At 39.8% G+C, this 17,088-nt stretch overlaps 1 protein-coding gene across 1 annotated transcript in view; it reads right to left on the bottom strand.

Moving 5' to 3' along the window:
* Nucleotides 1-10,753: 10,753 nt before the first annotated feature.
* The window catches only part of psmd1 (proteasome 26S subunit, non-ATPase 1), a 36,820-nt gene continuing 30,485 nt past the window's right edge, over nt 10,754-17,088 (bottom strand). Inside the window, exons 21-25 of the mRNA XM_013999765.1 lie at nt 15,929-16,021; nt 15,523-15,609; nt 13,869-14,048; nt 12,964-13,126; nt 10,754-10,916 (exon numbers count right to left, since the gene is read on the bottom strand). Coding sequence (XP_013855219.1) covers nt 12,980-13,126; nt 13,869-14,048; nt 15,523-15,609; nt 15,929-16,021 — 507 coding nt within the window. The 3' untranslated portion in view covers nt 10,754-10,916; nt 12,964-12,979. The remainder of the gene's footprint in view (nt 10,917-12,963; nt 13,127-13,868; nt 14,049-15,522; nt 15,610-15,928; nt 16,022-17,088) is intronic.

The following is a 17,088-nucleotide window of genomic DNA, read 5'->3' as shown; positions in this document are numbered from 1 at the left end:
CACACACACACACACACACACACACACACACACACACACACACACACACACACACACACACACACACACACACATATGTGAGGACAAAAATTAATTTAATTTTACAAACATTTACAGTAAATGTTTTTTCATTTTTACATTTTAATGCATCAAAGTAAAGGTTTTAAACTGAGATCATCTTGTGATGGATGGAGTTGTTGTTTTGGTCAATTTTTAACTTTGTTTAAATAAAAAGACAGTCATAGTCAGAGCATGTGTTGTAAATGACTCTCAGCTACTACCACGTTAATGTTAAACTTTTTTTTAAGTTTTATATCATGTTATAATGTTATCCTCTCACCAAAAACATGCCCAGAGTCTTGCTTTGACTCATTCATGCATGTTTGAGAAATCCTGTGCTGTCCTGAGCAGAGCCAGCTCTTGGCATAGGCGAATTAAGCGATCGCCTAAAGCGCCATCTGCTGGAGGAGGCGCCAAACTGTTGAAGAAAATAAAAAGTTGTAACTCTGCTCAGCGTCCCTTTCATTTAGCTTTGTCTTAAAAAACAATGAGGTATTACAGGAAAAATAAACTACTCCTACTACTAATCCTGCTGACATCCATTCTGACACAGCGAGGACTGAGTTTGTGAGCCGAGGACCTTATGATACCCTTGTCATTTGATTTAATTATATTTACTTTATTTATTCATTTAATTTGATGTGTGATGTATGTTTGTGTTTAAAGCAAATAAATCTAAGTTTACCTTAGTAAACTAGTGGGGGGGGGCTTCAACTGGCCTAGGGCACCAAAATGGCGAGAGCCAGCACTGGTCCTGAGGCAGCCAGGCAGGGGAGCAAAAACCACTGGCTGGGACTAGAACCACATTTTGGGACCAGCTCCTCCTCTGGCCTGTCTCTAAACACCCGGCCCCGTGCTGAAATGTGCGGGACAGAAACAGAAGGAGGTTCTTAAAGAGACAGAGGCCAATTTCAAGGTGTTTAGAAACAGATATGATGAGAAGTCAAGTTTATTTTCTATTTAAACATATAAACATTGTTTTAATAACAACTGAAGGTGACATAATTGCTTTATTATGGTATAGACCAGTGGTTCCCAAACTTTTTATCTTCTGACCCACAAAATATCCATGGCAAAAACTTGTGACCCCAAATATGACTGGTCTGAGTACATGAACTTCATTAATAACTCTTAAAAAACAGGCTTTTTGACAACCTAAACAGCTTGCACACAAATAAAAATAATTATTTATACATATTTTGTGTTTTTGTAATAGTTATAGGGAAAATATTACATCAGCAATTATTTTATTACCCTTTAAATTGACTTCTGGAGATTATCCAAGGTGCTTCATGACCCATAATTGGGTCCCAAGCCCAACTTTGGGAACCAAAGTGCAGTGGTTCCAAAACTTTTCAGCTTTTGACCCACAAAATAACAGTAGCAGAGACCTGTGCCCCCAACTATTATTGGATGATAAACATTTGTATCAGGTCAACTAAACAATAGTTAATATTAGTAGTAATTTTTTTATACTACATTTATCCATTTTAAATACACTAACCTCACTCCTTTGTAACATCTAAGGTAAAAATGTAATTAATTCAGAAAATCTTTTCAGGACCCCACCTTGATTTTTCGGGACCCCACTTTGGGTCCCGACCCCAACTTTGGGAAACACTGGTATAGACATTAAATATATGCCTGAGAAACACATAATATTGCCCTTTAAACTTTAGCTCAATATTTGTGAAACTGACTGAGTTTTAGTCATTCTTGGACTGTGACGGCCAACATTAGATCAGATTTTCTCTAAAAGTTAAATTGTTTTTCTCCATCTGATGATGTAGAAACTTATTGGGGCTGAAAGGTTAAAAAGTTAAAACTGATGAATGTCAGAATGTGGAGGTTAGAAGCCTGAGAAAAACAGAAAAAAAAACCATTGGCGAATAGCCCACCGCACTAAGACCCTAATGAGAGTCCAGCTGAGCTGTGATTGGTTGAAGAAAGCTCTGCTGGATGCAGATTAATAATCTGGACTGGARGCTGGTTAAGTACTCTAATGATAAGGGTTTTCTTTTAGTCAGGCAGTGTGATGGATCAGTGGTTAGAACTGTTGTCTCAAAGCAGGAAGGTTTTGGGTTCAATCCCTGGTTCCGACTTGTGGGAGAAACTGCAGAAAACCCACAAAAACATGTAAATTAATCTGTTTTCAGGATTCTCAGTGGGATTAATCTGGTTCAATAAAGGTTAATAATGAAACTGTCAAAGTTTGATTTAAAGTTTGTGTTAGATCACAGTACAGCTCTGACATCTTATAGACCACAGAGGAAACAAAATATTTTCCTGAGTTCTGGCTTTTTTTCTCAGAATTGGAATGAATGTTAGAATTCTGAAATTAAAGTCAGAACTCAGGAAATAAAATAACTTTTTTTTGCTCTGTGGCCCTGATCTTGTTTTATAAGATTCCAGATCATCGTCAAAATTTAATCAGTTCTTTCTTTGAACCACATGATGTCCTGAAGATTTCATGAAATAATCTTCAGAGAAAAACAAACCTTTATGGTTGGAGGAAATAAACTGAGCCTGAAACTTTCAACAAACCTTTCCTAACTTGACCTGAGTTTGTTTGAATTTAAAGCTGCAGTTTTCTGAAAGCAGGATTCAGGACTGAGTCCAGAGAAGAAAGTGAAAGTTTGGAAATGAAGACCTTCAGATCTGATGTGTAAAACCTGAATGTTCCTGAAGATCAGCACAACGTTCAGGTGTTGGGATCTGAGGAGGTTCTGGTCTGCTGAGTGGAGCAGGTCCTAAGGTTCAGCTCAGAGGAAAGAAGCCTGATGAGTCCGGACCTCGGTCCTCTCAGCTCTGAGGCTTCAGGACCTCCTGAGTCTCTGACGTGGATCAGATGGTTTTCCTCTCAGACTTTCAGTCTTCAGACAGTTGATTCGTTCTGACGTCTAAAACTCCAAAAATAAAGACAAGTTTAGAAATAAGAGTGAGTGGCACAGGCACTAAGAAAACTGGCTACTGCTGTAATCTAAAGGTTGCAGGTTCAATCCCAGGAAAAGTCTTGTTTCTTTGAACTTTTAAAAAGTGAAAACATAAAAAAACAGCCAAAACTAGGACTGAGCAGGACCAGAACCTGCTGATCCTCAGTCTCTTTCTGCTCCCTCTGAGCCCTCACTCAACACAAACAGTAAAGTTCTCTGTGGACTTTTGTCTTTTATAATTCAATGTTTCTTACAGAAGAATCAAAACTGTGAAAAATCTGAAGATAATCTAAAGATTAAGACATTACCAGCAGCTGAGGACTGACTGTAGTCCTGCAGCTCAGAGGACTCATGAAGTCTCATCCAGTACTAGAGGACTTGAAGCCCCTCAGAGTCCACCAGCCTCTGACGTGTCCTCGTCCAGCTGAACTCCTGCAGGTTTCATGTTTTCTCCTCCTTTCAGCTGAAGCTTTAAAACATTTAGAAGCTTTAGACCAGGAGTTCTCAATCCATTTGGGTCTGGGGACCCCTTATAAGGGTGAAAAAATTCCAGGGACCCCCTCATAACCCCCCTGCTGTTTTAAAGGATAATTTACTGTCATTTCAACCCCTAAATGCCACGAGAACATGTATTTTTTATTAAATTTATTATGTTTGTTTTATTAGTTAATTGTCCTCCGTGCATTTTTAAAAATAAAAGCCAAATTAACAATTTAGTAAAATTTTTTGAGGATCCCCAAGATACCTCTCGTGGACCCCTGGGGGTCCTGAGACCCCAGTTTGAGAACCTCTGCTTTAGACAAGTTGTAGAAAAACTCAAAAACACTTTGTGACATAAAAACTGTGATTTCTCCTAAAACACGGTTTCCTCTCAGAGGCAGAAACTTAAAAACATGGTTTTCTTTCACACACACACACACACACACACACACACACACACACACACACACACNACACACACACACACACACACACACACACACACACACACACACAAAGAAGGTTTGGGACGAATTTTTTTTAATTTAAAGAGAAATCTAACTTTATTGTTATTATTTTAGTTTTAAAATATTTTAAACAAAATAAAGAGTTTGATGGTTGATGCATCTCAGGTGATCCAGGTAAAAAATTTAAAACTAAAATAAAGTCTGTCTCCAGGACCTACTTATTTTTTTATTTTATTTTGATGTTTGTTAAACACAACTTAGATAAAAATCACAAGTAGTGCATTTAACAACCATTGAAATTCCTCCAATTTGTTTTACATTTATTAAGTTTGCTTCTGATTTTACATTAGTTTGAAAAAAAATTGATAAAGAAATGGAACCAGTTTAAGATGCACGATCAACAAATTAAATTTACTAAAATCTTTTTTCTTTATCCAAATTGCTTTTCTAAATATAGTCAAACTTATTTTACTAAATATAGAAATAAATGTTTAACATTTTACCAGAAACTCTGAGGAAACATTATTTTTTCATATGAACACAAAACATTTGGACTTGTCAAACGTTGGTCTTTTATATTCCTAAAAACGTCATTTTGAGTTTTTTTTTTTTTTTACATAAAATGTTTTGATAGTTTGACATTTGCCTTTAAAAAGAAAACTGAAGGAAAAATTAAAAATGTGTTTGCCGACAAATGTTTTAAACTCGTAAAATGTATTAAGTATAAGCTGATTGGTGTTGAAAAGTGGATTCAGGTTCTATATGTCAGCACTAAAGTCTTTGCTTGATCATCTTCAGGTTATGGCAGCAGGATTTATGCTGCTGTTTGTGGTTGGATGTTACATTTCAACAGAACGGATGGTTTTAAAGATAAAAACTAGACCAAAGGGAAGTTTAGAAAAACACAATGAAAGATTAAGAAAACACAAAAAAAAATCCAACAGTATGTTTATGAAACTGAGCTGGAATGTCTCGTCTCTCTCCTCCACAGCTTCGTTGTAGGTCTCTATCTTTTAAAGACTGATGGAAACATATGAGCTGCCGTCTGCTCGGGCCAACATTAACACCATTCTGGGTTTGTTCAACCAGCACATCCAGATCTCCATCACGGACCACCGGCACATCACTCGTTGGCCCCTCCGAGCCCTGCCAGGAAGTCTTCAGGGCCTTGACCCGGACCGCCTGCCACACGTCGTCCGGCCTGAGCGAGGAGCTCCCCGGTGGGCCGTCCTGTTTGCTTTGACCGTGCTGCTGACCCTCCATCCTCTCATCAGTGAGGTCACCACCTCTGCATCCACAGACGGTGACATCTGCTCGCTCCAAACCATTTCAACAACTGGTTCGCAGGCCTGCTGACGGACAGGTGTCACTGGTCTGGGCAGGTTCTGGTCACTTRACTGACAGACGGAAGGGTAGCTTCTGATTTGTGTCAGCTGCAGATGGTCTGTTACATCACAGAGGAAGTGAGAAAACGTGGCTTTGAACAGAGGCAGATGTTCCACATATTTCCAGCCAATCCCACCTGTGATTTATCGAGACGTGCTGGAAGTCCAAAAGGAGGCCAGACCTCCACCCTTGACTGGAATCGAGGTCGGAAACAAGCGGACGAGCTTGAAGCGTGACTAAAGATTCCTTCCCGTTTGGATAGTTTAACGCACCTTCAAGAATGTGGCTGTGCTACACCAAGCTGTGGACTCCTTACAACCTGCTCCATCCTATATATAGAGATGATACATGTGGTGCCGAAGTTCAAACTGAGGATGGGGTTTTTGTTCCCAGACAGTCTGTGTGAGAGGACTTCAGACACACTGGGATAATCTCGTTAACCCTCTCACCATGACAGAGTGAAGCAGGAATGCAAAGGGAGGAACTGATTCGTCTTCATATCCAAAACTCACCCGGGCTGTGATGAGAACTGATGAGCAGTAAATCGTCAGACAATTTTTCCTCCCTTCCTCCATCATCAGGTTTAAAAAGTCCAACGGGTGGCATTCCAACACGTGATGCAGAAAAACCACGTTTCCACAGGAAGCTTCATTTACCAAATACAATCCACCTCTGAGCTGTGAGAACCGGCCTCACGGAGATCATAAACTTGTCAAAAACATTCCTCTGCAGAGGAGAATCCATTTGTAGGTTAGAGGATTTGAACTTGAGATCTCACCAGTAGTGTGCAAAAGTACGAAACCACACTTCTTTGGTTTTGTTTGTTCATACAGCGGGTAAAATAAGTATTGAACACGTCACCATTTTTCTCAGTAAATATATTACTAGAGGTGCTAATGACATGAAATTTTCACCAGATYTRMGTAACAACCCAAGTGATCCATACATACAAAGAAATCAAACRATAAATGTCCAGAAATGAAGTTATTTGTAATAATGTGGAATGGCACAGGGAAAAAGTATTGAACACYCTTACTGAAATTTATCTAATACTTTGTACAAAAGCCTTTGTTGTCAATGACAGCTTCAAGACGCCTCCTGTATGGAGAAACTAGTGGCATGCATTGCTCAGGTGTGATTTTGGCCCATTCTTCCACACAAACAGTCTTCAAATCTTGAAGGTTTCGTGGACCTCTTCTATGAACTCTGATCTTTAGTTCTTTCCATAGATTTTCTGTTGGATTCAGGTCAGGTGATTGGCTGGGCCATTCCAGCAGCTTTAGTTTCTTTCTCTGAAACCAACTGAGAGTTTCCTTGGCTTTGTGTTTGGGCTCATTGTCTTGCTGAAATGTCCAGCCACGTTTCATCTTCATCATCCTGGTAGATGGAAGCAGATTTTTATCAAGAATGTCTCTGTACATTTTCCACTCATCCTTCCTTCAATTATTTGAAGTTTGCCAGTACCATATGCTGAAAAACAGCCCCACACCATGATGTTCCCACCTCCAAACTTCACTGTTGGTATGGTGTTTTTGGGCTGATGTGCAGTGCCATTTGACCTCCAAACATGATGTGTATTCTGGCATCCAGACAGTTCAATGTTGGTCTCATCTGACCAGACTATATTCTCCCAGTATTACACAGGCTTGTCTAAATGTTGTGCAGCAAACTTTAAAGGAGCTTCAACATGCTGTTTCRTCAGCAGTGGAGTCTTGCGTGGTGAGCGTGCATACAGGCCATGGTGGTTCAGTGCATTACTTATTGTTTTCTTTGAAACAATCGTACCTGCTAATTCCAGGTCTTTCTGAAGCTCTCCACAAGTGGTCCTTGGCTCTTGGACAACTCTTCTGATAATTCTTTTCACTCCTCTGTCAGAAATCTTGTGAGGAGCACCTGGTCGTGGTCGGTTTATGGTGAAATYATGTTCTTTCCACTTCTGAATTATGGCCCCAACAGTGCTCACTGGAACCTTCAGAAGTTTAGACWTTCTTCTGTAACCGATGCCATCATTATGCTTTGCAACAATAAGGTTGTGAAGGTCTTGAGAGAGCTCTTTACTTTTACCCATCATCAGATGGTTCTTGTGTGATACCTGGCCATCATTTGGGACTGAACCAGCTGATATTAACTTGCACTGACAAGGGGCAGGCTTGCTTTGTAATTACTGAGAGAGTTCAGCTGGTGTCTTGTCTTTCCATGCCTTTTTACACCTCCCTTTCTTCATGTGTTCAATACTTTTTCCCTGTGCCATTCCACATTATTACAAATAACTTAATTTCTGGACATTTATGGTTTGATTTCTTTGTATGTATGGATCACTTGGGTTGTTACCGACATCTGGTGAAAATTTCATGTCATTAGCACCTCTAGTAATATATTTACTGAGAAAAATGTTGACYTGTTCAATACTTATTTTACCCGCTGTATATGTGACCCATTACATTGAAACGAGGAGTGGAATGTGGAAAAATAGGTAGATATAGGGTTTTGATTTAAACGTGTGCAAAAATTGCATTTTGTCAAAATATAATGAATAAATGCCTTATCAATGTATTACTTGAATGAACTGTCTGAAATATACTAAAAAACATTTTTGAAGCATTTTTTTTAGCAGTAGCAACAAAAAAATGATTTTGAGAAAAAACGCCTTAAAATTTAAAATTTTTCCCTGTGAGCTAGCAATGTTTTTGTTTCTTTCCAACTGGTAAATCTTAATATACAAATACTATTTGAGGTTTCCTCTTTATATTAACATCAAATATTACTCAAATTTGCATAAAATTAGGATTCAGGTCAAACAGCAATGTATTATCATAACCAACAAGACAAATTAACTCATATCTCTGGATAATCTTATGATGTCAGAAGGATCCAGGTATCAAAAGCTTTTAAAGCCAGGAATCTGAAAATGTAGTTAGGTCATTTTTGTCCAAATTTGACTTAATCCTCATTTCGATATGATGGGTCACATATAAATTATTTGCTTCTCAGAAGCCACTCTCTGTTGAAGTTTTAAGAAATTCTGGGAGGATCTAGGCTCAGGAGTGTCAAACTCAGTTTCTCGACACCTGAATCAGGGATTCAGTCACCTCTTCACATAGTAGAGAAGGCTGTCAATCATCCAATCGTGCATGTCAGGTGTGTTTGAGCAGGTGAACAAGGCGGACAGCAGCCCGCACTTCAACACTTCAACTCCTGTGATCTGGATGAGATGAAGTTTTCCTGGGCAGAAGAGAGAGCAGAGCAGACCTGCATGAACATGTTGCTGAAGGAAACGGAGACGAGGAAGTGACGAGCAGGTTTGGTTGAGATGTGTAAAATATTCTAGATCAATGTGCAATCCGTTTAATTTTACTCGGGAGGTGAGTGACCTGGAACACGGGTCAGCTCAGAACAGGCTACTTAAAAAGGAACAGATTAGTTAAAACAGGGGGGGTGGCTCGGCCCAGAAGAAGGGTGTATAAAACTGTGCTATTATTTTGATGTGGTACCAAAACTTCAATGACTGAATAAAAGCTGTTTTGGTCCAGCTGAAGGTTGTGTGTGACTTTATATTCTGCAAACAAATGTTCAATCTGAATCAGTCTCCTGCGTGTGCTTCGGCCTGCAAAGTAACGACACGCTTTTCTTACAGCTGGAGGACTGTTGTGGTGAAGAAGAGGAAAATCAGAGAAGAACAGATGATGTGAGCTGATCGGAAGAATGTCAGGAGTTCAGAGAGGAGCTGGTTTTAAAAAAAAACTTCCGGGTTTATTGAGACAGGTAGGAAAGTACTTGGTGTCATCTGGACAGAGAGAAGAGAAGGGAACCTGATGAGGTGCAGGAAGTCATCCAGAGGAAAAGAAGAAGAAATGGGACTGAAGAGAGTAGATGGAATAGGGTTTAGTAAAATTGTATCATGTGCACATAATCATCAGAAAAACTGTCATCAATTAATATATTTTTACAAACATGTGAACCCTTGGCATGTTTCATTACTAAAGAGCTGCTGCCACTCCACACTGAAGATGGGTTTCAATTCTCAGCTTACTGTTTTAACATGATTTGCTAGTATAATTTAAGTGACTTCGAGTCCATTGTCAAATTAATCGTCATCGGCTAGTAGGAAACCTGTTTTTACTGAGAGGCGGGACACCAACCAGGAGACAAAACCAGATTTAGACTAGCAAAGAATAAACCCACACAAACCCCTTCAGCTTTATTCAGGCTCAGGACATAGTAAAGAACCGTAAACATGGCTCACATTTATCCATCATCTTCAGGGTTTAGAGGCAAAAACTTCCATCTATTGGGAGGGTCTTCTCTTTCTAGCACAGGGGTGCCCAAACATTTTTCCTGGGAGAGGGACAAATTGAAAACTGATCTGAGGACTCTGTGATGGACTTGTGACCTGTCCAGGATGTCCCCCTCCCCTCGCACAGTGACTGCTGGATATGGGCACCAGTGACCCTGAAAGGAAGAAGCAGGTACAGATAATGGATGGATCTGAGGGCTGTGGGCCAAATGCAATAATATAATTCATGAATGCAAATATTTAAGTTGTTTTAATATTTTATGATTAAGCTAGCAGCCCTGTGGCCCACATATTTTTGTTTGCTTATTTATTTATTCAGCCATGGAGAAAATTTGACATACACTCGTGCAGCAAAGGCTCATGGGACTTTTCTTAAATTACAATTTGGGTATTGGTGGTCTTATAAAGTGCGCAAATCAAGATGTGTGCTTAAATATAATTTAAACATCTCTTGTGGTTACTTGTATTTTATGTTTAATCTTAATATAATTCAAAGATAAATACCACGAGTTAAGACTAGCTGCACTACAGCTCCTTAGTTGGACCAGCGGTTGGAATGAGTAAAACTGTGTTTCTACAGAAGACAGATTATAACCTAATAGCCAGGAGAACCGCTGGTGGGCCAAATCAAGTAGCTTGGTGGGCCAACACTGGCCCGCAGGTCCAAGTTTGAGCACTTATCTAGCAGCTTGACCCTTTTTCCAACAGTCTGATCTCTAATGAGAAATAATGAATTGTTGGTTATGTGTGAACTAAACTTGTCCTTTTAAAAGTACTTGTTTTCAGACGACTGTGACAGGATCAGTCCAGTGCACATCAGTTAATCACAGTTTAATAATGGCACACAGAGGTAATTACACAATTAGATGATCAAAAATAGCCRAGATCTCTCAGTAAAAGAATGTGTAGTGTGATGAGGGGATGGTTTCCCTCCTCGTTCAGACGGATGACATACTTCAGTCTCACTGATGTTTGACCTGAATCTGATCATTTGTTTAGACGCCTGCTTTTATCTCCCACAGCTGTCAGACCACCACAGCTGCTGCTGAGTGTTAAAAATGTAAACCAGATAAAATGCATAAAGGTTAGAGCAATGCACGACCGAAGAAATAAACACAATCCACTCTCCAATATCGATTTTATTTTTTTATTATTATTATTGGACAAAAAAAGTTATACACAGAGAATGAAAAACATTCTGTTTGTGGCAGAAAAGAAACATTTAAAGGAGGAAGTGAAGCAGGAATCTTTGATGGATAATAAAGGATCAAAATATGAAGTCACGTCGTCTGATACCTAAGGAGAGAAAAAAAAACATTTTATGAAATGATGAAGCAGCAACACTAAAAACAGGACAAATGAAGACGCTCGTCAGTTTCGTAGACTTGTTAAATATGAACAAGGACTCGCTTCATCCTGCTTTGAGTGAGGTAAGGTTGAAGTTGATCCATCTTTCTACGGGAGAAAATGCTTTGATTTATCTAACCCTTTATTTTAATCAAATAATTCTTTAAAGAACCTGTAACCTTTAAAAAACACTGGAACAGTGAAAACACTTGTATTCTGGGTATCAAACCTGTGACTAAGTAGAGCTTAATCTGCTGTAAACTTGACTGTTGAGCTGCCTGCAGCATCCAAAGCAAACACATGAAGTCATCCTGACAGTGGTTCTTCTGTCACAGCCTCATAATGAAATGATAAAGTGTTCACACACAGCATGATTTGGTCATCGACACCTCATCGGTCTCATCACGTGCAACCGTGCTCTCCTGCACAGGAGGCGCAGGCCGCGGCCGGTCCAACACAAACATAACAAACATCGTTCGACGCTCAGCGCTGGTGATGAGGTCAGCGCAGACGGCGGCCAGCGTTTGCAGACGGCGGTCGTGTTTACATTCCTCAGACGGTGGCTGGTGAAACCTGGTCATGCTTTTAAAGAGCTGCACAGACGCCACGTTGTGTTTCATCACGTTACGCAAACGTCCTACGACAAGATCCCGAGAGCTGTGTCAGTTTGTTAAAACAAGATGAGCAGCCACAAAAACAAACGTCTTGATTTGCTAAATGCTAAATTCAAGTCGTTTGTCTGTTTCTTAAAAAAAAAGGCAAAAAAAAAAAAAAACCCAGTAAGACAGAATTTTAGACTTGCTTTGATAGAGCACTAGATAGACAAAATTTCTCTAACAAAACAGATCCATAGGGTTGAACAGGTACCGTACCACTTCTATTTATAAAACTCTTAAAATAGCACAAGGCTAACCAAAGTGCTGTACAATAAAACTGATAAATGGTCTCCTAAGCTCTGCAGCAGGAGAGCCCTGTGAACAGGCATTTAGCCAGAGGAGCGTCTTTAGTTTTTGATGCAGTCTTTCAGCTGGCGATGCCTCAGGACGCCCTCAAGGCGCCGTGCCAAACCTTGGGTTTGCCGAGTTTTTTCTCCCCCTACACGACATTAATTTGGTAAACTTCATAAGCAGTGAGACGGTGAATGCTATATTAATAATTATTATTCTATTAATTTAAAATAGATATTAATTTAAAAAACAATATTAGCATTTATCGCAATAATTTCTGAGACAATTTATCATCCAGCAAAATTTGTTATCGTGACAGGCTGAGAACCAACTCACTGAGACTGACTCTCAGGCCAGGGAATAATAGTGTGTTTTTAAAAGAGACTTAAAGGGTCTGTCACATAAAAATTGGCATACAACATGTGATTTAATCCATTTTGTCACATAACTGGCATGTTCTCGTTTGAATTTGGCTCAGCTAAAGTGAAACAGGAAGTGGCATCAAAGGGGAACTCTTTAAGAAAGAAAACTCCCTTATCTTTGTTTATTAAAACAATATTATTTGACAAATGTTCATCTCAGTGGTGTGAAATTGCTTTTGCAATATGTTATCTTTCCAAAAGTCCAATCATATTTATCACAAAAAAATAATGTCACAGGCACTTTAAAGACAGAGACACTGCCTGATCTTTAATCCATCAGCTCTGTGTTTATGATGTGAGTGCTGTGGGACACAAGGATGCAGTAGATCAGAGAGGTAATGGGGGCGCAGCTGTTGAGGCATTTAAAAACACACAGAAGGATCTTAAAGTGAGTTCAGAAGTGACCCTGAAGCCAGTGAGGGGAAGCCAAAACAGGAGAAATGAGTTCTCGTTTTGCCTGTGCCAGTTAAACATTACTGACTCAAGATTTTAGACAGAATAAGCTTCAATTTGAACAAAAACTGAGCTAACGGACAGTTTGATGTCATGAAGGATCCATTTAAAGATCCAAGTCATTTTTAATCTTTGCATTTCTGCAGCATGCTCAGTAACAAGGTGTAAACTTACCTCGGCTGGGATATTTCTACTCATCAATGTACTCGAAAGGCTCGGGGGGCTCAGGCTCCTGCTCTTCCTCCTCTATCTTGGGCCCATGAGCTGAGACGGGCTCCACCAGCTCCTCCTCATCCTTGCTGGTGTCTTTCAGGATGATGATCCCGCCTGTGTGCAGCTGGTGACAGACAGYGAGAACCAGATGAAGCTTTAAGCTGAACGATGGTTTTATGCAAACATCAGAGTTTCATTAGGACTTTCTCAACTGTTTTAGATAATGTGAAGTTTGGAGCCAGTTTGACAAAAAAAAAAAAATCACTGAGGAAAACAGGAAATCTTATTATAATTTCCAGAAAAGATGCCTTGAATGAATGTCCTTACACTGAACAGATTTCAGGMTAAGTCTGTAAAAACTCTCCACTTCCTAAACTCGTCTTTGAATCAAAAACAAACCCTTAAAAGGAAAGCATTACCAAAACTTTAGACAAGCTAAGACAACATTTTGGCACTTGATACAGAGCACCGTACAGTATAAAACTCTCTGCTTCGCCTGCGAAATCAAACAGAACTTCCTCTTAACGGGTCTGAAGCGAGCGCTTATTGGGTGACTGCTCGTCGTTTTTCCATTTACTGCAGAGAACTGTCAACATTTACAGAAGGACCGCCGGGCCGTGCTTTTTATAGGCTGGGAGGGGGGAGTTTCTGGACCAAAACAACGGCCAAAACCAACCAACAAGATGAATCCTGATGCAAAGAGTTTATTTAAGGATAAACACTCCTCTTTCAGATGCTTTACTCTTATTACCTGATAAGTTAATGTAATTACTCAGATTTAGATGCTACAGTCTGATCATTTTGGAGATGCACTACAGAAATCCTTATTTAATGTGTTCACACACGAACACTCCGGCTGTAATTACTGGTTTGAAGGGTTGGTAGCGGCAGGACTCCGGCATCGTCAGGACTTTGAGCTGAGCCGGCATCGCTCGGGCCGGGTTCTCAAGCAGCTGGAAGTTAGGCTCTGCCTCTTTCTTCTTCTCCTTTTCTTTCTCCTTCTCTTTCTCTTCATCCTTCTTCTCTTTCTCGCCCTCCGTGACTTCCTGCAGAGAAAGAATCAGAATTCACTGCATCAGACCAAAAACATTCATTTCCCTCCATATGCATATTTTATTTAGATCCTATTGATTGAAATTAAACATATTTGTCTTTTACAGCATGGGTGAAAGGCAAGGCATACAGCACAACAGTATTCTGTGGCACGAGAGAGCTCCACAGACGCATAAAGCCTTAAAATAAGTGTATTCTGCTTTAAAGCCTACAGTAACCATAAACTGCATTTCCCATAATGCAATTAGATTATTTGACCCATGAAATGACAGCATCCCATCACCAGATGAAGGTGCACAGGGTTCAAAAGTAGCTGGCAGCTGACGAAATTTTACAGTATAAAATCTACATTCAGCTGCATTTTTGCTGGTTACCAGTTGAACTGGGAAGTGGGAATTTCACACTTATAAGTTGTAAATTTCAACTGGAACGCCGCTTCGGTGGGAATTTCCTGTCAGAAAGTGGGAGGAACTCTGACTACCCCAGTACAGAATTCACGATGGCAGCTACTTACCACCACTCAGTGAGTAAAACTCTTGTACTTTTACTTTTAATATTATTTCTGTAATATTTATTTCACATTTAGTCGGTTGTACGTGTATTACTTTTCAGTATATATAAGAGGACGTGTTAAAACACTGTTTCTATGCAGGAAATATCACGTAGAGCTCAGTTATTGTTTGTTAGCGTGATCAGCTGTGGTAATGAGATGAGGAACGTGACTTTGTGTTTAAATCAATGTTAAACACAAAACGTTGATGTTATTGACAACTGGCCCTTTGAGGACCACCATAACGCTCATGTGGCCCTCGGTGAAAACGAGTCTGACACCCACTGTTTGTCTGTAGCCTGTACGCAGATTATATCACTGTAATCTGAATGTAAACAATCACAGTTGATGACTTTGAACCAGCTGACCTCAGTCTTAATTTTCCTTCAAACACCGTTACAACAAGTGAGACAGAATTTAAAACATCAGATGTGAGCGTTTCCTGCCTCGCCTCTCAGTATTTTCTMGCTCCAGTCTGTGAATGCTGGGTGTGGGTGAGTGAAGACAAATAAATAAATGCAGATGCGTGTCAGGTGCCAAAAGAGTTTCAGAGAGTGGATAACTGGGTGCACGCTTCAGAGACTACCATAAATTTCCATTTTGATGATCAGTAAAGTGTGTAATAAAGTTTTCTAGCAGCAAATAAAACAACAGAACCAGCTGCTGTATCAGCATGACGTCTCCAGAAGTCAACAGATTCACAGAGTAGTAAAAGTAATCACTAGATAATAAACTACAGATTATATGCTTGTCAGTATTACAACATAAAARCTTTACATACAAACATTCTGGTGTCTGGAGGTCAAAACAACCTTTTATAAATTACTTGAAAACATAAATCAGTCCCTTAAAAATGAAGGAAATAAAATATTCAGTGGAGGTGAACGGGTTCAGCGTGTGGAGCTTTTTCCACTCACCACTTCCATCTTCTCCTCCTCCTTCTCTTTCTTTTCCTTCTCCTTCTTCTTGGCCTTGGCAGTGATGGAGAGAACAGCAGTAGATACCTGCCATGCAAACAGACGGAGGGAGAGAGAGAGAGAGAGAAAGAGAGAGAGAGAGAGATTTCTACAACGTAAGACAATACCAGAACCACAAGATAAACATCTGCTGCTACATTTTATAAAAGCATTTCAGGCTTTGGCCTCTTTTTCTTAAGAGATGCTAAAATAATAAGCACGATGGGGCAGAAAGATAATGAGTCTAAAAAGGCRGTGTTTAAAATGATTCACAAATCAATATGAGGCAAGATCAGCTTTCCTGGATTAGTAATATCAGAAAAAGCAAAGCAAAATAAGTGGATATGTCTGGCGCCTCGGCTCTCACCTTCTCCTTCTCCTTTTCTTTGGGAACCTCCAGCGCTGGTGGGTAGGCGAAGGTGGAGGGCTTACAGTTGGAGCGGTACTGAACCTTGGGCATCTGTGGAGAGAAAATAAGAAAACCATCATTTAAGGAAGTGTTTAGTAGCTTCAAGTGATTCAAATGAGCTTAAATTGTGTTTGTGGTGGTTTATAGACAAATCATAGACAAAATATGGAATTCCCAAAGATTTACACATTTTATTTTGGTGGGAAGAGACCTATTTTTACATACAGTATTTGTTGGGTTTTGAATAACTTGAATGCAGAGGAGTCGCTACTATTTATAGACAGAAGAGACATTTTTACTCAAAATAGTCACATTTCATACCAATTCTTCTATTTTTGGTAATTTATAGCTAGTTAAGTTTTTTTTCTTTCCAGAGTGCACTGACAGAGAGGAGAAAGTAGAAATGACTCAGTCTGTAACTGAAAATGCAGATGGAGGACAACAGAGCTGCTTCATGGAAGAACTTCAGCTTAGCCTAGCTTTCACATTAGCACCACGCTAATACAGGTGGCGATAAAGAATTAGCTAAAGTAGCGTAACATATTTATTAGTAATTTTATGTTAGCGCAGTTCTCCTTCCATAAACATCTGTTGTCCTCCCTCCACATTTTCACTTGCAGCTGAGTCATTTCTACATTCTCTCCTCTGTCTGCGCTCTGGTTTCATTTAAAGGTTGATCGTCAAATATTGTTTAAGTTTGACCTTCAGGGTGGATAAACTTTGTTTGCTGCCTCGAACCGGAACACCTTAGCCCCCTCTCCACTCGCGTGRCTCAAAAGCACGCAGTACTCACCTCTTAGAACCACCTCTGTGGTGGTTCTAAGCAGGTAGAACAGAGTATTGCGTGCTTTTGATTTTTGACGTCAGCAGAATGCTGCCCATGGATTGGCTCTTGGATTGATTGACAGAGGCAAACTTATCCTGTAAACTTCCTCCTGGAGAGAGCTGCTTTTGTTTTGAAATGTAAGTGTGAGATACGACAACATGGTGAAAGCAGTGATAAAACCACGGTCTAACCTGGAGGTGCAAACCTAACCTTAAAGTGTAACTTACCCCCCTGTGAAAAGATAACTCCACCCCAAGGCGAAATTTGAAAAATGCATCAAAGTGGGTAGGGG

The sequence above is a fragment of the Austrofundulus limnaeus genome, unplaced genomic scaffold (assembly GCF_001266775.1).
Source record: "Austrofundulus limnaeus strain Quisiro unplaced genomic scaffold, Austrofundulus_limnaeus-1.0 Scaffold8, whole genome shotgun sequence".
Taxonomy (NCBI): Eukaryota; Metazoa; Chordata; class Actinopteri; order Cyprinodontiformes; family Rivulidae; genus Austrofundulus; species Austrofundulus limnaeus.
This window is presented reverse-complemented; position numbering and strand designations above follow the sequence as displayed.